The 23,984-nt window shown below is 39.6% G+C and overlaps 2 protein-coding genes across 3 annotated transcripts; both read left to right on the top strand.

Annotated features, from left to right (window-relative positions):
- The first annotated feature begins 17,343 nt into the window (after nucleotides 1–17,343).
- Nucleotides 17,344–18,373, top strand: LOC149555497 (uncharacterized). The gene is made up of 2 exons (XM_089829416.1): nucleotides 17,344–17,963; nucleotides 18,277–18,373. Exons 1-2 carry the CDS (start codon nucleotides 17,344–17,346, stop codon nucleotides 18,371–18,373), a joined length of 717 nt encoding a protein of 238 aa, XP_089685542.1.
- A 31-nt stretch (nucleotides 18,374–18,404) lies between these two features.
- LOC149555496 (uncharacterized) lies at nucleotides 18,405–23,165 on the top strand. 2 transcript variants are annotated; one of them, XM_089829546.1, is made up of 8 exons: nucleotides 18,405–18,798; nucleotides 18,882–19,010; nucleotides 19,136–19,449; nucleotides 19,552–19,706; nucleotides 19,904–20,991; nucleotides 21,151–21,426; nucleotides 21,538–22,293; nucleotides 22,435–23,165. In XM_089829546.1, the coding sequence occupies exons 1-8, from the start codon at nucleotides 18,649–18,651 to the stop codon at nucleotides 23,059–23,061; spliced, it is 3,495 nt and encodes a 1,164-aa protein (XP_089685672.1). In that variant the 5' UTR covers nucleotides 18,405–18,648; the 3' UTR covers nucleotides 23,062–23,165. The 2 variants fall into 2 exon arrangements, with proteins under 2 accessions (XP_089685672.1, XP_089685673.1); XM_089829547.1 differs by having other exon boundaries at nucleotides 18,450–18,798; nucleotides 18,891–19,010.
- The last annotated feature ends 819 nt before the right edge of the window (nucleotides 23,166–23,984 follow it).

Raw genomic sequence — 23,984 nt, 5'->3', positions numbered from 1 at the left:
AATCCTAGAATACGTATTCTCTGCTTTGGCAGACAGATGTGAAGGGTGCGCAGATCACTGCACCTCGCATGCTGCAATTGACAGATATCCAAGTCCCTAAGGAATGGATCATAGATATGAAGGCATTACGACAACTGGAAGGTCCGACTAACATGACCACTATTACTAATGTACAGGAAGATTACCACCAAGCTAGGATATCGTTTGCCTCGTCGCAACCCTCATCCTCTGCTTCTACTCCTGCCCGTCAGTCCCTGACTCGGAGTATGTCCTCACTTAGTTCATCTTTCGTACCACCAATGAGTAGACAACCTTCAATGCCTCCATTAAGAACACCTCCATCGGTGCCTGTCAATACGTCAGTTCCTCAACATTTACCAACCTCTGTTTCGAATCTTCTTGCTGCTCCATGTGAACATCCTCAGTTCATGGAGTTGGATAATGGTGAGATGCAATGCACTAATTGTTCCTTTATATGTCCAAGATATGTTCGCATGTATTTATCTGGTCAACAAACTTCCTTTGACCAAGCTTGCCTGCAAGCTCCTGAAGTCCCCACTTTCCATGACTTCATTCTCCAATCTGCTGATGACAAATATAGCATACCTTGCTGGCCTCAGCATGTCATAGCTTCTGGTCAACCAGATGTGCCTACACAGATCAAAATGCTTAATTATGCCAATCTGTATATACAAAAGGCTTTGCTTGTGCAACAGAATCAAATGCAAAAACTCGTTCAAATGGAACTAGCCGCCCAGCTAGCCCATGCCTGTAATAATGCTAATTTTCATACTATTATTGCCTCTTTGCAATCTCTTGAGTCCGGACTCTCTCAGTAGTTTGCCCAAAAAATGCAGTCTGATATCAATAGTCTCCGCTCTAATTACTAGAGTTTCCGCACATCTTCTGAAGCGTGGTGGACCGATAGTATAAATCGCCTGTCTTCTTTGTTTGCAACGACTCACCAAATCTCCACTATAGCGTAGACCTTAACCACCACAACACAGACTATTGCCAAGAAAGTTGCAACCATAGAACAAACCACAACGCAGATTGTCTCCCAGCAACTAGCCGATGCTCAAGGCATCAACCAAACCCTGTAGTCTGTTAAAGATGTTGTTACTGATAAACTAAGCAGCTTACCACAGCTAGCCCCTGCTAAGCCTCCAAGTAACTTTCCAATCTCGCAGGCAGACCATCAACGTCTCCGTTCTTTACATAGTGGTAAAGCCTTAGTCATTCATGTACCCAGTCCTAAACCACAAGAGTTTGACCCAAAAACTGATACATGGAAACAAGTGAATATGGTGTCACAGGACCCATATGATCAGTTGTATGCATTTAATGAAAATGTACCACAGTACATTAATCTAGATAGTTATGATCCTGTCAAGAATAAAGCTACACTAGATGTAATTCGCACATGGATGGACAACGCCATCTATGCAGCAAATATGACACCTGATCAAGCGATCCGAAAAGGATTGAATGCCCTCACAGGCATTGCAAGAAGCGCATGGGATAGTCTTCCCACAGACTACAAATATGACTTGATCCAGGCAGGTGTAACAACAGTTAGCAGTGCACTTTACAGAATGATTGTTGGTCAGCACGACAATGAACAGCGTGCAGCTTTGAAGAAGTTCACAGAAAACAGAATCTGTGACATGAGCAAGTTGGATCAGTACTGTAGCGATCAGTACACCAACTTCTATAGATCAGGCCAGACAAATAATAACGTCTGGATGTATAATACCTTTTTGAATAGTTTTTCGTTACAGCTTCAGTCCTACTATAGGGAGAAATTCCTTTATAGTATCATGAACACACCTGACATGTCAATCAATGACGTAACCTTTCCATAGTTGTGTCAGTTTATCAAAGAGATCAATAGTGATCTATGCAGTGAGAAGCAAAATAGGAAAAAGAAGAAAGAAGTTCTTCCTTACCTGAAAGCAGGTCTGTGCCACTGTCAATCCATCTCATATGGATGTGACAAACATAAGAAAAAGCACAAGTCTTTCAAGTCCTACAACTCTCATAGGGACTATGACAAATCCTTTCCTAAATATAAGCACAGAAAGAAACGCAAAGTGTTTCTAAGAAGAAAAGGAAAAGTAAAGAGAAAAAATTTTAAACCTGTTTTTTATATTTGCAAAGGTGAACACTATGAAAACAAGTGTCTAGATCGAGATAAGAAAGGAAAGCACGTCCACGCTCTTCAATCTGTAAATATGTACAATGAACCAGTTATAGTTATTTCTGATGCATCTGATTCAGATGATATATGCATTGAAGAAAGTTCTTCAGATAGTGATAATGAAATCATGCAAGTAAGACATCTACACATATCTGAGCCAGAACATACCTCTGATGAAGAATCTGAGAAATTCTTCTCTCCCAGTGAAGATGACCAGTCAGAAGTTTCTTTTTACTGTAATATGTATCATCGTTCTGACAGAATTCCAGATCGTCATCATCCACTGAGTCAAACCAATCCAAATTGGTTAAGACTGAATCCTCAGCAAGAGCTTGAAAGAATTCAAGCCCATAGCAACCAATTGCTCAAAAGAAAGGAAAACTTTCTTACACCATACTAGTTTGAGCAAGTCAAGAAAGAGCTAGCATCTTTGGAAGACCAAAAAAATAGAATTCTTCTCCATGAGCAAGAAGTTGTCTTGCGACTGAGGCGGAATCGGCTTAGGAGGCTGTGGAAATGACAGCTTAGGAGAGTAAGCTCGGAATTCATTGATTTGAGGCACACGACCAAACTGAAAGTCAATGTAGGTACCCTAATGACCAACGATGTAGGGTGACCATTGTTGTAAGGTTTGGCTTCCTATTATACAGTCGTACTGTTCAACTAGAAATTGCAGAAAAGTAACAATACAGGTTTGGGATGCAAACTAGATTGGAACATGTGCCTGAAACCTTATGGGATTGTTGGAATGGGTAACCGAATGTATACTAGTACTAGTAGGAACCCAAAAATCTAAAGGAAAGGCTTCCTTACGGGCGAGATTACAATCTGCGCCAGAGTCTAAGAGGGCACATAACTGGTAAAATTTTAGTCCTAATAATTCAACAGTAAGCAGAAAAGCTGGACAGGGACTGGACATACCTTTCTGATAACCAAAACCTTGTTTTGGTTCATCTTGCGTATGCAGATAAGAAACATCTTGTTCTGCTTATTCTTCAGTTGCTTCCATTTCTTGTTCAGCTGACGGTTGCTGGACTTGTTTAGATTCAAGAAGTAGCTTATCAAATGCACTGAGAGAGCTGGAGCTACTTTCATATTCCTTCAATTCTTTCTGAACTTGATTTATTTCTTGGAATATATCAGCTTTAGCCTGATATAAGAAGGCGAGGCACTGTGGAAATGACAGCTTAGGAGAGTAAGCTCAAAATTCATTGATTTGAGACACACGACCAAACTGAAAGTCAATGTAGGTACCCTGATGACCAACGGTGTAGGGTGACCATTGCTGTAAAGTTTGGCTTCCTATTATACAGTCGTACTGTTCAACTGGAAATTGCATAAAAGTAACAATACAGGTTTGCGATGCAAACTGGATTGGAACATTTGCCTGAAACCTTATGGGATTGTTGGAATGGGTAACAGAATGTATACTAGTACTAGTAGGAACCCAACAATCTAAAGGAAAGGCTTCCTTACAGGAGAGATTACAATCTGCGCCAGAGTCTAAGAGGGCACATAACTGGTAAGCTTTCAATCTTGATAATTTAACAGTAAGCAGAAAAGTTGGATAGGGATTGGACATACCTTTCTGATAACCAAAAGCTTGTTTTGGTTCATCTTGCGTATGTAGATAAGAAACATCTTGTTCTGCATATTCTTCAGTTGCTTCCATTTCTTGTTCAGCTGACGGTTGCTGGACTTGTTCAGATTCAAGAAGTAGCTTATCAAATGCAATGAGACAGCTGGAGCTACTTTCATATTCCTTCAATTCTTTCTGAACTTGATTTATTTCTTGGAATATATCAGCTTTAGCCTGATATAAGAAGGCGAGGCACTGAGAAAGCCATTCCTTCCGTGAAGCCTTAGCAAAGGCTTGCTGAGCTTGCGGATGATGGATATAACCATGAGAGCTGGAAGTAGTACCTGGATTTCTGGAAGTGGTACCTGGAGCATCTTCATCGTATAAGGGCAAGACAGCTTCTTGCTCATGGAGAAGAATTCTATTTCTTTGGTCTTCCAAAGATGCTAGCTCTTTCTTGACTTGCTCAAACTGGTATGGTGTAAGAAAGTTTTCCTTTCTTTTGAGCAATTGGTTGCTACAGGCTTGAATTCGTTCAAGCTCTTGCTGAGGATTCAGTCTTAACCAATTTGGATTGGTTTGACTCAGTGGACGATGACGATCTGGAATTCTGTTGGAACGATGATACATATTACAGTAAAAAGAAACTTCTGACTGGTCATCTTCATTGGGAGAGAAGAATTTCTCAGATTCTTCATCAGAGGTATGTTCTGGCTCAGATATGCGTAGATGTCTTACTTGCATGATTTCATTATCACTATCTGAAGAACTTTCTTCAATGCATATATCATCTGAATCAGATGCATCAGAAATAACTATAACTGGTTCATTGTACATATTTACAGATTGAAGAGCACGGACGCGCTTTCCTTTCTTATCTCAATCTGGACACTTGTTTGCATAGTGTTCACCTTTGCAAATATAACAAACAGGTTTAAAATCTTTTCTCTTTACTTTTCCTTTTCTTCTTAGAAACACTTTGCATTTCTTTCTGTGCTTATATTTAGGAAAGGATTTGTCATAGTCCCTATGAGAGTTGTAGGACTTGAAAGACTTGTGCTTTTTCTTATGTTTGTCACATCCATATGAGATGGATTGACAATGGCACAAACCTGCTTTCAGGTAAGGAAGAACTTCTTTCTTCTTTTTCCTATTTTGCTTCTCACTGCATAGATAACTATTGATCTCTTTGATAAACTGACACAACTGTGGAAAGGTTACGTCATTGATTGACATGTCAGGTGTGTTCATGATACTATAAAGGATTTTCTCCCTATAGTAGGAATGAAGCTGTAATGGAAAACCATTCAAAAAGGTATTATACATCCAGACGTTATTATTTGTCTGGCCTGATCTGTAGAAGTTGGTGTACTGATCGCTATAGTACTAATCCAACTTACTCATGTCACAGATTCTATTTTCTGTGAACTTCTTCAAAGCTGCACGCTGTTCATTGTCGTGCTGACCAACGAACATTCTGTAAAGTGCACTGCTGATTGTTGTTACACCTGCCTGGATCAAGTCATTTTTGTAGTCTGTGGGAAGACTATCCCATGCACTTCTTGCAATGCTTGTGAGGGCATTCAATCCTTTTCAGATGGCTAGATCAGGTGTCATATTTGCTGCATAGATGGTGTTGTCCATCCATGTGCGAAGTGCATCTAGTGTAGCTTTATTCTTGGCAGGATCATAACTATCTAGATTAATGTACAGTCGTACATTTTCATTAAATGCATACAACTGATCATATGGGTCCTGTGACACCATATTCACTTGTTTCCATGTATCGATTTTTGGGTCAAACTCTTGTGGTTTAGGACTGGGTACATGAACGACTAAGGCTTTACCACTGTGTAAAGAACGGAGACGTTGATGGTCTGTGTGCGAGCTTCGAAAGTTACTTGGAGGCTTAGCAGGGGCTGGCTGTGGTAAGCTTCTTAGTTTATCAGTAACAACATCTTTAATAGACTGCAGGGTTTGGTTGGTGCCTTGAGCATCGGCTAGTTGCTGGGAGACAACCTGCGTTGTGGTATGTTCTATGGTTGCAACTTTCTTGGCAATAGTCTGTGTTGTGGTGGTTAAGGTCTACGCTGTAGTGGAGATTTGGTGAGTTGTTGCAGACAAAGAAGACAGGCGATTTATACTATCGGTCCACCACGCTTCAGAAGATGTGCGTAAACTCTAGTAATTAGAGCGGAGACTATTGATATCAGACTGCATTTGTTGGGCAAACTGCTGAGAGAGTTTGGACTCAAGAGATTGCAAAGAGGCAATAATAGTATGAAAATTAGCATTATTATGGGCATGGGCTTGCTGGGCGGGTAGTTCCATCTGAACGAGTTTTTGCATTTGATTCTGTTGCACAAGCAAAGCCTTTTGTATACACAGATTGGCATAATTAAGCATTTTGATCTGTGTAGGCGCATTTGGTTGACCAGAAGCTATGACATGCTGAGTCCAGCAAGGTATGCTATATTTGTCATCAGCAGATTGGAGAATGAATTCATGGAAAGTGGGGACTTCAGGAGCTTGCAGTCGGGCTTGGTCAAAGGAAGTTTTTTGACCAGATAAATACATGCGAACATATCTAGGATGTATAAAGGAACAATTAGTGCATTGCATCTCACCATTATCCAACTCCATGAACTGAGGATGTTCACATGGAGCAGCACGAGGATTCGAAACAGAGGTTGGTGAATGTTGAGGAACTGAGGTATTGACAGGCACCAGTGGAGGTATTCTTAATGGAGGCATTGAAGGTTGTCTACTCATTGGTGGTACGGAAGATGAACTAAGTGAGGACATACTTTGAGTCAGGGACTGACGGGCAGGAGTAGAAGCAGAGGATGAGGGTTGCGACGAGGCAAGCGATATCCTAGCTTGGTGGTAATCTTCTTGTACATTAGTAATGGTGGTCATGTTACTCGGACCTTCCAGTTTTCGTAATGCCTTCATATCTATGATCCATTCTTTAGGGACTTGGATATCTGTCAATTGCAGCATGTGAGGTGCAGTGATCTGCGCACCCTTCACATCTGTCTGCCAAAGTAAAGAATACCTATTCTGGCATTTATCAACTCTTGGATCCTTAACAACAGCGATTGTAGTATTTAACAAGCGGCCATATAAAGCAAACTAGAGGGCATGTGTTCTTGACCCTTTTTTCATATTTAGATACTGTGTTCCGAATTGGAACATGATGACCTTGTCTAGATGGTCATCCAATAGGCTTACAACAAAGTTTGGGATGACATCGAAAGCTGTGGCTCCTGCGGCCATGGGTGCAGAGATTCCACCCGTAAGCATATCACTGTATCTGTTATGTCTAGCATCCAGCAAAGTCATCATGACTGTTGCAGGTATTCCTTTACGATACAGGGGTTCTATTCTAGCCACTATGCTACCTATGTGTAGGTATTTATAACCATTCTTGGTTTTAGCTTGTTTCACTAAGTTCTGGATATCTTTACTTGACAAGAGATTGATAAAGCTGTGAGGCTGATCATTTTTCACTACTACTTGTAATTCTATCAATTTACAAATGGTTTTAGACTTATAAGATAACAAACCTAAGTCACTGTAAATCTCATTCCATTTCTTAACTGGTAATTTAAATCTATCAGTAGGCATTGAGTATGCTTCAGACTGTGAAATATCTTCATCCACATTAATATCTTGAATTGAGTCAAAGACAGAACTTAAACTTACTAGGTCTGATGTTTGGTTTGCAGATTGTTGATCTCGAGGATCGACCATCTCGATCTCTTTTCTGTATGTTTGTTTGAGTGCGCTACCTTCCCTGCCTCTAACACGCCTTCACACAGCTTCAACAACGAGGACTTACTTCACGCGAAAACCAGAAATAAACATGAGAGACACTATTGACAATTGTAGAATCAAATAGCATAGATAATAAGAAAGAACATGGCTCTGATACCAACTATGAATGTGACAACTTGAAATCATATATTCAGGATTGAAACAGCGGAATTTACAATAGTTCACATATACATCACACGCTGATAGTCTGATTTCTATTTTTCTCAGGAATGAGAAAAGAGCATACTCTCTATATCAGGGTATGAGGATATGATTTTTACAGACCTCGACTATGAACACTGATTGACAAACTATTGACCTCACAATTCTAGACTTCTAAGAGACTACTTAGTAAACCTCTCGAAAACCTTCTGCCTTGAAATGAAGGAATGCCTTCCTTATATAGGAGAAAGCCTTTCAACTTCATTTTACAATATTTGAAATTCGACCATAGATGGGGGACACGTATAAAGTTCTTTTCAACAGAAGGAATCTAGCTACAGGACCTCCACTCACAAAAGGAGGTGAACAGGACAACACCAACAAAATTTATTACATAAGCGTCTTTTTTAACGAGAAGGTTAACTCGGCTAATGTCAGTTTTACCATGGCTGACGTCCATGTCTTAGTGTTACTAAGACAGGTTGAGATGCCTACGTCAAGTGACAACCCCACTTGATGAGTGTCAATATGGATGCATACGTGGAGAACTTGTTTCCCAGTTCATCTCATCTTCATCATCTTCAGACATAGGTCTATTACTTTCTTCAAGTCATGCCAGGTGGTCTTCAAGAGAATCTTCCTTCCAAAATATGCGTCGGGTTACTCGCATGAAAGGTTTGGAGACTGTTATATCTGGCGTGCGATCTTCAAGAACTATTTCAAACTGTGTAAACATCCATAGGGGTTTCCGTTGTGTGACAAATGATGACAACATTCGTAATTCAATGGTATCTTCTTGAGCAGGAGATGGACCATAAGAGGCAAATATACCATTGGAGATTGGTGTTGGAGTTCTAGCATTAAATTGCAGATGGAACAAGTAACCATAATTAATGGTTAACGGGAACTGTGAGTGAGCATGAGGATATAGGCCAAGGAAAAAGTCATCAAGCCTAGATAGGTAATGGTATTGGCTTTGATGTTGGTTCGGGATATGAGTATTACTCAAAAATTCAATTGGCCATTCATATGATGATGCATAGGTCTAGATTGATCCTATTGCAGCAGAGATTTCTGAGTCGGCTTGTCGGCAAGGGTATTTAGCAATTAAGGAGTCTGTGAGGAGCTGACGACTAGTTGCAAAATGATGTTGACGAAGCTCATCATAAATTTTCTTCGTGAGAAGATACGTATCTGCAATCCAGGGTGTGTTTCACACCATAGGATAGGTTGTTCTTCGTTCCATGATCATACGAACATTGCGTTGATCTTGTTGTCTTTGTGCAGGTTCAGGTATTGGAGGAGCAGGTGGTTGCGGTACTGGAATCTGTATATAACGATCTGGTTGTTGTAAGCAAATCAGAGACTGGTCTCTATGATCTTCCATGATGCATCCTCATTCTTCTTCAACACTCATGCGAACTTGATCCTAATAAACCTGTTGATCAACCATGTCAGGGTGAAAATAAATAGAATTATATAAGTTTGTTACAACATCAGGGAGTGTCTGTGCAATGGAATTTGCTCTGGGATGAATATATGCATCATACTCCTGATCTTCTGTTAAGGCATTTACATGATAACCTTCTCGACTGAGAAAGTCTGCTAACACATTTTTGATGCCTTCTACATACTCGGTTTCAAACTCAAAGGTGTCTAGAAACTGCGCCCATTGCAGTAAGCGACCACGAGCTACTTTATGCTTGGATTCTTTCTTAAAGAAGCTTGTAAGATGTCGTAGATCACTTCTTAACATAAATGGCTTATCACCGATAAACAACTAAAACTTGGTGAAAGCATTAATAACAACAAGCAATTCTTTATGTGTACTATGATAGTTTAATTCAGAACCCTTAAAGGAACCGGATTCATACCTTACAACTTCTTCTCTGATCTTACCATCATGTTCTACTTCTTCGAGAAGAACAGCACCCCATGCTTCATTGCTGGCGTCTATTTGGACAATCTTTTTGCCAGATCCTAGAATCTTCAGTGGAGGGAGCTGCTGGCACTAATCCTTGATCTGCTGGATGATCTGATCATGCTGCTGTGTCCATGGTGGAGCATTTTTACGAAGAAGCTTATTCAACTCCTTTCGTGCTTCGGCTATCTTATGATAGTATCCCACAATGTAGTTAACCATACCAAGAAATCGCTGAAGGGATTTCTTATCTTTAACTTCTAGCTTATTAATGGCAGTAAGTAAATGATTCTGCGGATACAATCTTCCATTAGGTTCAATTCTTGTGCCGATAAAGATCAAGCTTTCAGTGCACCATTAGAGCTTTGTAGGATTCAGACATAATCCATGACTTTGGCAGATATTCAAGAACTGCTTGAGATGAATCATATGACTCTGATAGTCTTGACTGAAGATAAGTATGTCATCAATGTAAGGTTGAATGAATTTGGAATATGGACTGAAAATGCAATACATATGGCTCTAAAATATTGATGGAGCTGTTTTAACACCGAATGGCAGCACATTCCATTCGTATAATCCTTGTGGAACAGAAAAGGCAGTTTTGTATCGATCTTCTTCTTGGAGAGTGATTTGCCAAAAGCCTTTAGTAAGATCGAACTTACTGAAAATATTATAGCCTTGAATCCTTTGCCAAATGTAATCTTTGCTAGGCAGAGGATGCTGATTGTTCTCTAAATAAACATTAAGTGGTTTATAATTGACCACTAGCCTTTTCTTAGAGATGATATTGCCATTCTCGTCTTGCTTGGGGACATACATAACATGGCAAGAGAATGGGCTATTACTAGGCCTGATAATATGTTTGGTCAAGAGTTCTGCTATGTCTTTCTCACAGAGGACTTGTTCTTCTGGAGAGAGAATAAAGTAATTGGCTTTACTCTTGGGAATCATGGGATGATTGTTTTCATCCTTTTTCAAGGGCAGTTTACAAAACAAATACCAACTTTTAGGCAGCTATGAATGTGACAACTTGAAATCATATATTTAGGATTGAAACAGCGAAATTTACAATAGTTCACATATACATCACGCACTGATAGTCTGATTTCTATTTTTCTCAGGAATGAGAAAAGAGAATACTCTCTATATCAGGGTATGAGGATATGAGATTTACAGACCTCGACTATGAACACTGATTGACAGACTATTGACCTCACAATTCTAGGCTTCTAAGAGACTACCTAGAAAACCTTTCAAAAACCTTCTGCCTTGAAATGAAGGAATGCCTTTCTTATATAGGAGAAAGCCTTTCAACTTCATTTTACAATATTTGAAATCCGACCATAGATGGTGGACACGTATAAAGTGCTTTTCGACAGAAGGAATCTAGCTACAAGACCTCCACTCACAAAAGGAGGTGAACAGGACAACACCGACAAACTTTATTACATAAGCGTATTTTTGAACAAGAAGGTTAACTCGTCTTATGTCAGTTTTACCATGGCTGACGTCCATGTCTCAATGTTACTAACACAGGTTGAGATGCCTACGTCAAGTGACAACCCCACTTGATGAGTGTCAATATGGATGCATACGTGGAGAACTTGTTTCCCAGTTCATCTCATCTTCATCATCTTCAGACATAGGTCTATTACTTTCTTCAAGTCGTGCCAGGCGGTCTTCAAGAGAATCTTCCTTCCAAAATATGCATTGGGTTACTCACATGAAAGCTGTGGAGATTGTTATATCTGGCGTGCGATCTTCAGGAACTGTTTCAAACTGTGTAAACATCCATAGGGGTTTCCGTTGTGTGACAAATGATGACAACGTTCGTAATTCAATGGTATCTTCTAGAGCAGGAGATGGACCATAAGAGGTAAATATACCATTGGAGATTGGTGTTGGAGTTCTAGCATTAAATTGCAGATGGAACAAGTAACCATAATTAATGGTTAACGGGAACTGTGAGTGAGCATGAGGATATAGGCCAAGGAAAAAGTCATCAAGCCTGGATAGGTAATGGTATTGGCTTTGATGTTGGTTCGGGATATGAGTATTACTCAAAAATTCAGTTGGCCATTCATATGATGATGCATAGGTCTGGATTGATCCTATTGCAGCAGAGATTTCTGAGTCGGCTTGTCGGCAAGGGTATTTAGCAATTAAGGAGTCTGTGAGGAGCTGACGACTAGCTGCAAAATGATGTTGACGAAGCTCATCATAAATTTGCTTCATGAGAAGATACGTATCTGCAATCCAGGGCGTGTTGCACACCATAGGATAGGTTGTTCTTTGTTCCATGATCATACGAACATTGCGTTGATCTTGTTGTCTTTGTGCAGGTTCAGGTATTGGAGGAGCAGGTGGTTGCGGTACTGGAATCTGTATATAACGATCTGGTTGTTGTAAGCGAATCAGAGACTGGTCTCTATGATCTTCCATGATGCGTCCTCGTTCTTCTTCAACACTCATGCGAACTTGATCCTGATAAACCTGCTGATCAACCATGTCAGGGTGAAAATAAACAGAATTATATAAGTTTGTTACAATATCAGGGAGTGTCTGTGCAATGGGATTTGCTCTAGGACGAATATATGCATCATACTCCTGATCTTCTGTTAAGGCATTTACATGATAACCTTCTCGACTGAGAAAGTCTGCTAACACATTTTTGATGCCTTCTACATACTCGGTTTCAAACTCGAAGGTGTCTAGAAACTGCGCCCATCGCAGTAAGCGACCATGAGCTACTTTATGCTTGGTTTCTTTCTTAAAGAAGCTTGCAAGATGTCGTAGATCACTTCTTAATAGAAATGGCTTATCACCGATAAACAACTGAAACTTGGTGAAAGCATTAATAACAGCAAGCAATTCTTTATGTGTACTATGATAGTTTAATTCAGAACCCTTAAAGGAACCGGATTCATACCTTACAACTTCTTCTCTGATCTTACCATCATGTTCTACTTCTTTGAGAAGAACAACACCCCATGCTTCATTGTTGGCATCTGTTTGGACAATCTTTTTGCCAGATCTTGGAATCTTCAGTGGAAGGAGCTGCTGGCATTGATCCTTGATCTGTTGGATGATTTGATCATGCTGCTATGTTCATGGTGGAGCATTTTTATGAAGAAGCTTATTCAACTCCTTTCGTGCTTCGGCTATCTTATGATAGTATCCCACAATGTAGTTAACCATACCAAGAAATCGCTGAAGGGATTTCTTATTTTTAACTTCTAGCTTATTAATGGCAGTAAGTAAATGATTCTGCGGATACAATCTTCCATTAGGTTCAATTCTTGTGCCGATAAAGATCAAGCTTTCAGTGCACCATTAGAGCTTTGTAGGATTCAGACATAATCCATGACTTTGGCAGATATTCAAGAACTGCTTGAGATGAATCATATGACTCTGATAGTCTTGACTGAAGATAAGTATGTCATCAATGTAAGGTTGAATGAATTTGGAATATGGACTGAAAATGCGATCCATATGGCTCTGAAATATTGATGGAGCTGTTTTAACACCGAATGGCAGCACATTCCATTCGTATAATCCTTGTGGAACAGAAAAGGCAGTTTTGTATCGATCTTCTTCTTGGAGAGTGATTTGCCAAAAGCCTTTAGTAAGATCGAACTTACTGAAAATATTACAGCCTTGAATCCTTTGCCAAATGTAATCTTTGCTAGGCAGAGGATGCTGATTGTTCTCTAAATAAACATTAAGTGGTTTATAATTGACCACTAGCCTTTTCTCAGAGATGATATTGCCATTCTCTTCTTGCTTAGGGACATACATAACATGGCAAGAGAATGGGCTATTACTAGGCCTGATAATATGTTTGGTCAAGAGTTTTGCTATGTCTTTCTCACAGAGGACTTGTTCTTCTGGAGAGAGAATAAAGTAATTGGCTTTACTCTTGGGAATCATGGGATGATTGTTTTCATCCTTTTTCAAGGGCAGTTTACAGAACAGATCGCGCTTGTATTTGGTCAGATCTTTGGTGAGCACAGTAGAGGCAAAATCTGCTTGAATGTGGGCTAATTCCCCTTGGGCAGAAAGAGACTGCGTGGCTAACCAGACACGCGACTGAGGCGGAATCGGCTTAGGAGGCTGTGGAAATGACAGCTTAGGAGAGTAAGCTCGAAATTCATTGATTTGAGACACACGACCAAACTGAAAGTCAATGTAGGTACCCTGATGACCAACGGTGTAGGGTGACCATTGCTGTAAGGTTTGGCTTCCTATTATACAGTCGTACTGTTCAACTGGAAATTGCAGAAAAGTAACAATACAGGTTTGGGATGCAAACTGGATTGGAACATGTGCCTGAAACCTTATGGGATTGTTGGAATGGGTAACAGAATGTATACTAGTACTAGTAGGAACCCAACAATCTAAAGGAAAGGCTTCCTTACGGGCGAGATTACAATCTGCGCCAGAGTCTAAGAGGGCACATAACTGGTAAGCTTTCAATCCCGATAATTTAACAGTAAGCAGAAAAGCTGGACAGGGATTGGACATACCTTTCTGATAACCAAAAGCTTGTTTTAGTTCATCTTGCGTATGCAGATAAGAAACATCTTGTTTTGCATATTCTTTAGTTGCTTCCATTTCTTGTTCAGCTGACGGTTGCTGGCCTTGTTCAGATTCAAGAAGTAGCTTATCAAATGCACTGAGAGAGCTGGAGCTACTTTCATATTCCTTCAATTCTTTCTGAAGTTGATTTATTTCTTGGAATATATCAGCTTTAGCCTGATATAAGAAGGCGAGGCGCTGAGAAAGCCATTCCTTCCGTGAAGCCTTAGCAAAGGCTTGTTGAGCTTGTGGATGATGGATATAACCATGAGAGCTGGAAGTACCTGGATTGCTGGAAGTGGTACCTAGAGCATCTTCATCGTATAAGAGCAAGACGACTTCTTGCTCGTGGAGAAGAATTCTATTTCTTTGGTCTTCCAAAGATGCTAGCTCTTTCTTGACTTGCTCAAACTGGTATGGTGTAAGAAAGTTTTCCTTTTTTTTGAGCAATTGGTTGCTACGGGCTTGAATTCTTTCAAGCTCTTGCTGAGGATTCAGTCTTAACCAATTTGGATTGGTTTGACTCAGTGGACGATGACGATCTGGAATTCTGTCAGAATGATGATACATATTACAGTAAAAAGAAACTTTTGACTGGTCATCTTCACTGGGAGAGAAGAATTTCTCAGATTCTTCATCAGAGGTATGTTCTGGCTCAGATATGCGTAGATGTCTTACTTGCATGATTTCATTATCACTATCTGAAGAACTTTCTTCAATGCATATATCATTTGAATCAGATGCATCAGAAATAACTGTAACTGGTTCATTGTACATATTTATAGATTGAAGAGCACGAACGCGCTTTCCTTTCTTATCTCGATCTGGACACTTGTTTGTATAGTGTTCACCTTTGCAAATATAACAAACAGGTTTAAAATCTTTTCTCTTTACTTTTCCTTTTCTTCTCAGAAACACTTTGCGTTTCTTTCTGTGCTTATATTTATGAAAGGATTTGTCATAGTCCCTATGAGAGTTGTAGGACTTGAAAGACTTGTGCTTTTTCTTATGTTTGTCACATCCATATGAGATGGATTGACAGTGGCACAGACCTGCTTTCAAGTAAGGAAGAACTTCTTTCTTCTTTTTCCTATTTTGCTTCTCACTGCATAGATCACTATTGATCTCTTTGATAAACTGACACAACTGTGGAAAGGTTACGTCATTGATTGACATGTCAGGTGTGTTCATGATACTATAAAGGATTTTCTCCCTATAGTAGGACTGAAGCTGTAACGGAAAACCATTCAAAAAGGTATTATACATCCAGACGTTATTATTTGTCTGGCTTGATCTGTAGAAGTTGGTGTACTGATCGCTACAGTACTGATCCAACTTACTCATGTCACAGATTCTATTTTTTGTGAACTTCTTCAAAGCTGCACGCTGTTCATTGTCGTGCTGACCAACGAACATTCTGTAAAGTGCACTGTTAATTGTTGTTACACTTGCCTGGATCAAGTCATCTTTGTAGTCTGTGGGAAGACTATCCCATGCGCTTCTTGCAATGCCTGTGAGGGCATTCAATCCTTTTCGGATCGCCTGATCAGGTGTCATATTTGCTGCATAGATGGCATTGTCCATCCATGTGCGAAGTGCATCTAGTGTAGCTTTATTCTTGATAGGATCATAACTATCTAGATTAATGTACGGTGGTACATTTTCATTAAATGCATACAACTGATCATATGGGTCCTGTGACACCATATTCACTTGTTTCCATGTACCGGTTTTTGGGTCAAACTCTTGTGGTTTATGACTGGGTACATGAACGATTAAGGCTTTACCACTGTGTAAAGAACGGAGACGTTGATGGTCTGCCTGCAAGCTTGGAAAGTTACTTGGAGGTTTAGCAGGGGCTGGCTGTGGTAAGCTGCTTAGTTTATCAGTAACAACATCTTTAACAGACTGCAGGGTTTGGTTGATGCCTTGAGCATCGGCTAGTTGCTGGGAGACAACCTGCGTTGTGGTCTGTTCTATGGTTGCAACTTTCTTGGCAATAGTATGTGTTGTGGTGGTTAAGGCCTGTGCTGTAGTGGAGATTTGGTGAGTTGTTGCAGACAAAGAAGACAGGCGATTTATACTATCGGTCCACCATGCTTCAGAAGAGGTGCGAAAACTCTAGTAATTAGAGCGGAGACTATTGATATCAAACTGCATTTGTTTGGCAAACTGCTGAGAGAGTCTGGACTCAAGAGATTGCAAAGAGGCAATAATAGTATGAAAATTAGCATTATTACTGGCATGGGCTTGCTGGGCGGCTAGTTCCATCTGAACGAGTTTTTGCATTTGATTCTGTTGCACAAGCAAAGCCTTTTGTATACACAGATTGGCATAATTAAGCATTTTGATCTGTGTAGGCGCATCTGGTTGACCAGAAGCTATGACATGCTGAGGCCAGCAAGGTATGCTATATTTGTCATCAGCAGATTGGAGAATGAAGTCATGGAAAGTGGGGACTTCAGGAGCTTGCAGTCGGGCTTGGTCAAAGGAAATTTGTTAACCAGATAAATACATGCGAACATATCTAGGACGCATAAAGGAACAATTAGTGCATTGCATCTCACCATTATCCAACTCCATGAACTGAGGATGTTCACATGGAGCGGCAAGAGGATTCGAAACAGAGGTTGGTGAATGTTGAGGAACTGAGGTATTGACAGGCACCGATGGAGGTGTTCTTAATGGAGGCATTGAAGGTTGTCTACTCATTGGTGGTACGGAAGATGAACTAAGTGAGGACATACTCCGAGTCAGGGACTGATGGGCAGGAGTAGAAGTAGAGGATGAGGGTTGCGACGAGGCAAACGATATCCTAGCTTGGTGGTAATCTTCCTGTACATTAGTAATGGTGGTCATGTTACTCGGACCTTCGAGTTGTCGTAATGCCTTCATATCTATGATCCATTCCTTAGGGACTTGGATATCTTTCAATTGCAGCATGCGAGGTGCAGTGATCTGCGCACCTTTCGCATCTTTCTACCAAAGCAGAGAATACCTTTTCTGGGATTTATCAACTCTTGGATCCTTAACAATAGGGAAGGTAGCGCACTCAAACCAACATACAGAAAAGAGATCGAGATGGCCGATCCTCGAGATCAACAATCTGCAGACCAAACATCAGAACTAGTTAGTTTAAGTTCTGTCTTTGACTCAATTCAAGATATTAATGTGGATGAAGATATTTCACAGTCTGAAGCATACCCAATGCCTACTGATAGATTTAAATTACCAGTTAAGAAATGGAATGAGATTTACAGCGACTTAGGTTTGTTATCTTATAAGTCTAAAACCATTTGTAAATTGATAGAATTACAAGTAGTAGTGAAAAATGATCAGCCTCACAGCTTTATCAATCTCTTGTCAAGTAAAGATATCCATAACTTAGTGAAACAAGCTAAAACCAAGAATGGTTATAAATACCTACACATAGGTAGCATAGTGGCTGAAATAGAACCCCTGTATCGTAAAGGAATACCTGCAACAATCATGATGACTTTGCTGGATGCTAGACATAACAGATACAATGATATGCTTATGGGTGGAATCTCTGCACCCATGGCCGCAGGAGCCACAGCTTTCGATGTCATCCCAAACTTTGCTGTAAGCCTATTGGATGACCATCTAGACAAGGTCATGATGTTCCAATTCGGAACACAGTATCTAAATATGAAAAAAGGGTCAAGAACACATGCCCTCTGGTTTGCTTTATATGGCCGCTTGTTTAATAATATATATATTTTTACCATGGTCTACTGGTGAAGTTGAATGGCTCACAAAGAGCCCACCAGGGATCAAGTCTTGCTGAGTGCAAGGTCCAAATACATCAAAAAGGAATGCTCGTATCCAGGACCTAAACTCTCTCTTGCACCTCCTTTTCGGTGCAAGTGCTAGTTATAAATTTACAAAATGCTGCAGGTGATAAATTCAAATGGAATATAAATATAAAAAAGTTGCAGACCCACTGAAGCTAAAAGTAAAACGATTTTAAAGGTTTTGTTTGCTTGGGACCAGTTCATTGTCACGTACAGATTCCCCAGCTGTTTCCCATATAACTCCTCCTTTACGTCACTCTCAAACTCTGACGCACTTCCTACTTCAGTCTATCTAGTGTCATTCTTTCCACATTTTTTCTCAAATTTGAACTTTTCCATTTATTAATGTCTTTTCCCACTTCTCTCTATTTCACACTCAAATTCGGAATTGCCTGGATACTTCTGTTTGGTGTTCACTCCCAATTTTTCTCTCAATTTCGGACTTGCCCGCACATCTATTTAATCTCCTCCCCTACGACAATTTTTTTTCCCATATCTGTATGGTTCAGTAATCTTAATAAGTTTTTCCTCTACCCATTATCTATTCTGTCTATCTCTTTACTCTCTTGCAATGGGCAATGCTTGCTGCTCTGCGTTTTGTTCCTCAGGCAACGAGATTACAATGGATTTGAGGCGTCTTGAAGAAATGGTGCAAGATCTCACTCATCTTGACGACTTGATAACCATCATTGACCAACGTCTTCAAGCTAAAAATAACAGAGTAAGATAAACTTGTGTTACTGTGCTGTTAGATTTTTTCTTGGTGATAAATCTTATTGGGATATAGATATAAACATTACATAGTTTTTGCAGGCACAACTGAATACATCTACACAACAAGTTGGTAGTTCCTCAAAGTTTGATGCTTGCATTAACTTTGGGAAGGATTTAGTCATGAAGATGTCGAAGCGTGTTGAGAGAAATCGTTGCATGGTACTCCCCTTCATTGTTTTTTTCGAAAAAGAATGTTCCCTAAAACTTTGCCCATATAAAATGGTCCCTAAAACTGGGCTCTTAATTATTTGGGTGATGATGAATAATCTTCCCTTCTCAAATAGGTGTGCTGCAAGTCTGCATATAATCGTGACACACGCAAAGTGGTCGGTGAGGTTTTGAAAGGTGCATCCCAGATTCAATTGCTGGCGGCAGGGGTATGCGTTGTGGGATATTTGCTGGATCAAATTGAACAAGTTTCCAATAACAGGGAGCATTGCATTCGGCTGTTGAGATTGTTGTGTGCTCTGGCAAGGCGCGTGAAGCAATTAGATCACCATCTCCCTGCGGAAAGACAGAGTCTTGATGAAGCAGTTGACTTCATTTTTCACGGATGTGTTCTCTGTCTAACACAAATGGAATCTCACAGGCTCTTCAGGTAAATCCTCAATGACTTTTTCACTTAATAGGCTACAAGGCAGAAGAGGGTTTTTCAAGAAAAGGGCTTTTCTTACTTTTCCTCTTCTTCACGATAATATAGGATATTTCAAGCTTCGACCGATGCAGGGGATCTGCAAACGCTTGAGTCGCAGATCCGAAATACGTATGCAGATCTCAACCTTGGGGCTGTCATTAGTGTTCTGGACAACATTCCTCGATTTCTTTCAACATCACGGGGACAAGGTCCCCAACCAGGTACATGTCCGTTTATACAAACGTCTGTGTGTTTTATCCAATGTCAAATTGATTTATTATTTCAGTAACCTATAGTTGCATAGGAGAGAAAAGTATTATAATATTGTAGGAGACAATTAGTTCTCATCTGATCGATTGTAGTATTATATCTGAAGTTGAACCATGCAATGTTTGTTTTTCCCGGGGGGAACTTTCAGTTGGGAGAGAAGGCGCAAAAGATCGATTAGTTAAGCTTCTGAAAGTGGATGCAACTGATGTTTCAAAGATCGCTGTTGTAGTTTACGGGTTTGGCGGAATTGGGAAAACAACTCTCGCCTCTGCTGTCTTCAAGACTCTAGACCTCAAGGCTTACAAAGCCTGCAGAATCGACATGGATGCAAACTGTACGAGCAATGATATCAAGCAGCTTCAGCAGCAGATGTTGAGGGAGTTGTTTGGCCAAGGCAATGTCCAGTTGAACAGTTGTCAGCAAGGTTGGGATCAACTAACAGATGCTTTTAGAGAAGAAAATCGTCGCATATTCCTGTTTATTGACAATGCACTGGAAGCAGAGAACCTCCAAAAGCTTTTGCCAACTGATCTGTCCTGCCTTCCAAGTGGGATGAGGATTCTTGTCACTACGAGAAACCGTTATCAGACCGAAATGCTTTCTGGAACAGGTTTGGATTACTTTCCATACGAGGTAGACGTGCTTTCCTTCTCAGACTCGAAGAAACTTTTCTGTGAAAAAGCTCTTGGCAGTGCCAACGCATCACTTCCCCCAGGCGTAGAGAACATAGATGTGGAGGATATTGTCAATATGTGCTGTGGAATTCCTCTACTTGTAGAATTAGTTGGAGGCTATTTTAAAACCTATTTGCCAAGGGTATCAGAAAACAAGTTTCTCAAGGAATTCCTCAAGGAATCTGTACTAGTTGGTAGTAAAATTGAACGTGTGGTGGATCAAGTCTATAATAGTTTGGATGAGCTTTCTAAGGAGGCCTTTATAGATATTGTTTGCTTTTTCGATAAAAAGCGGATAAGAGAAGTCAGTGCGGTCGTTGGAAAGGTCCAACTTGAAGTGCTTCTCGATGCGGCACTTGTAAAACTCTCTTTTAATGACGATGACGAAAAAACGCGGTCCATTATGTGGGGTGCTGAAGAGGTAATGCCGCAGAGTCTTATACAGAACAGGTCAGTGACAGTTCATGATGTAATAAAGGAAAGAGGAAGATGGTTATCCCAACAAAAAGAAGATAGAATAGTGGACCTGGAATCTTTGAAGGATGCTCTCCAAGATACACAGGTATACGTATATCTGGTGTAAGTTTTAAATTCTTTTTTTTTTTCACTTTATTAATTAGTTAGCCAGCAGCAGTTTAATTTTTTTAACATACTCTTGCAAAATAGAATTTATTAGAATTGAGAATCAATTTTAACATTTAAAATGGAAATGCTGTAACAGAAATTACAGAAAATAAAGGGGATTAAAGTTTCAGATTCCGAAGATAATAATGAATTCAAAATTGAAGCAGAAAGCCTAGACATTATGCATTCTTCTTTGAGAGTTTTGGAACTCCCAGAATCCATCAAAGTGAATGGAATATGCCACCGCAGCTTTGAAAGTCTCAAGTTTTTAAGTATTGACGGAAATCTGCCTATGCATCCCAAGCAACTCAAACGACTGGCTGTTTTAGAGGGGCCACGGTCACACGGAGCAGATAGTGAGAACGTTGATGAGGCAAGTGCTCTCTCCTTCTAAAGTGCTCAATATCTCTGAGCTTTAGAATGTTCTTTTTACTAATTATCTTATTTGTTTCCTGTGTCTTTCATTTGGAAAAATGATGTGCAGCTGCCAGCGTCCTTACAATTACTGTCTTTGAAAAATTCTGCAAACATTCCCACTTTGCTCCAAAGATTTGACAACCTATCCTCTCTACAATACTTACACTTAAAAGGCTTTGATGCACTCGTGACACTTCCACCAAGCGTTGGCCTACTCAAGTCTCTAGTTGAGTTGAATCTAAGTAAATGTAGCAATCTCACTACACTTCCAGAGAACATTGAGAACCTATCTTCTTTGGAACTCTTGGATTTATCTGGTTGCACTGAGTTGGCTAGCCTTCCACCCATCTTCGGACAACTTAAATCTTTACGATATTTAGATTTGGAAACATGTAGCGAGCTTACCTTTTTGCCGGACAAAATAAGCAATCTATCCACTTTGCTAATACTTATCTTAGGAAAATGTGTCAAACTGGTTGAATTACCTAAAAGCTTAGGTGCTCTATCTGCTTTGAAGTGTCTCGATTTGAGTGACTGTTCCAGCTTAGAGGGCCTTCCAGAGTCATTTGGCCAGCTCAAGTCATTGAAACTTCTCCACATTACTGGTTGCCAAAATTTGAAGACACTTAATAGTGGATTCAGATCCTTAACTTCACTTATGGGGATCACCGCATCATCTTGCGAATCATTGAACGAAGAGGCAGTGGATATCTTAGTTGAGATAAAGAGCTTACTCTTCCTGAACATAGATAAATCACCGTCATTGATTCAGCGGTGGGAGCAAATCGGACACCATTACCCCTTGATTGTGGAGTACACTTGGGTAAGTATTAACAAGAAGATATACTGTGGTAACAGAGCTTATTTCCCTTGTTTATATGAGGCTTATTTGTTTAAACGTTAGCTAGAAAGTCATTTTTAAAGTTATAATTGTGATTCTAATCTCGTGGCACTGATCTCTCAGAATGCTTCTAATCTTGTGCACACTATTGAGCACACTCTATTTCATGGTGGAGGCAGATTTGTGGGCGTGGAGAGTGATGGTGGACAATTGGTAGACTGGTCTTGGTCATGTTTTGCAGGGGAAGAAGAAGAAGAAGTGGAAGTGGATGTGGATGTGTTGTTGACAATGTGCGATCTATCTTTAGATTGCAATAAGAGTGCTTTACAAATGCTGAAAGATAAAATGGAAGAGAGGATGAAGGAAAGTTGTAATGGTAACCGAAATTACCAGATAGTGTATGCAGAGGTTGGAGATTCAGTGGAGCAGAGTGAAGAGCATATCAGCCAAACTCTCACAAAGCTTTTACCCACCTGCACTTGTGCTTGCATTCCCATCGACAGTAGAACAAGACAATTATTTACACTTGCTTTCTATAAACTATTGAAAGATTCAATGTATGCAAATGCAATTCAGTCTTTGCACACGTGTATTTTTAGATTAATAGTTAGAATGCAGAGAGACAGAAAATGGGCAGAGTTTCAAAGTGAATGCTTTCCAGATGCTTACGAAGAGACACTAGCAGATCATGGCGGTGGGTTCGACAGACACTTCTCTGCTCTAGATTACCTGTATTCTTGTACGGGTTAGTAGCACTATGATATAGTCTTATTCTTATCATAGGGAAGGTTTATTTATTGGCTTCTCATTTCTAAAGTTTGGCATCTATAAATGTCGCTGTCAATTTTTTCTTCTATTTTGACTATACCACTTTTATTTCACCACATGGAAGTGGATGCGAAACAGGTGTTGGTTAAAAAAAAAATTAGAAATGGTAAGTGATAGAGGTAAAAATAAAGTTAAAATACAATTTTTTTTTTAATAACTTGTGAGATGATCTTTAGTCTGATTGTTGACATTAAAGTGCAATTCTATGATGACAGTATAAGGATCTGAGTTTTGTGTATAATATTAGAGACAAACAGTATGATTTCTATTGAAAACAAAGGATCAATGTTTAAGAGTTGATGACAAAAGAACTGCCTTTAACCGAGGTCTCTCATTTATAGCCTTATTGATTCATTATTCGAAATCAATTAAAAATGTTGCGTAATCATTTATTTACAAATAGTAATAATTAGTTAAAAATTATTAATCCAAAAAAGTTAAAAATATTAAAATGATAGTAATTTTACTTTAAAAATAATAATAATTTCAATTGTTTATATTTATTTATTATTCAAATTTACAATAAAAAAGTTATACTAAATTTATATTTTTATAAAATTAAAGTAACATAGAAATGTGATACTCTACAATGTGTATTAGTAACTTAGGTTGTAGGAGGGATTTTCAATGTGATTGTAGATGAAAGGAGAAGTGGGGAGCTGTCATTCCACCTCAATGGACTATAGATGACTTTAGATTTTTTATTCATGACAATGTTCTTGAAGACATCTCTCTAAACAATGGAAAGTTCACTTGGACTAATAAGAGAAGGGACTTTAAAAAAATCGCATAGTGATTAGATAGATTTCTTACCTATGCAACATAGAGCCTAGAATGTTTTAATT

Source organism: Cupressus sempervirens, chromosome 5, assembly GCF_028749045.1.
Source record: "Cupressus sempervirens isolate cs-2001-9-10 chromosome 5, ASM2874904v1, whole genome shotgun sequence".
Classification (NCBI taxonomy): Eukaryota; Viridiplantae; Streptophyta; class Pinopsida; order Cupressales; family Cupressaceae; genus Cupressus; species Cupressus sempervirens.
This window is presented reverse-complemented; position numbering and strand designations above follow the sequence as displayed.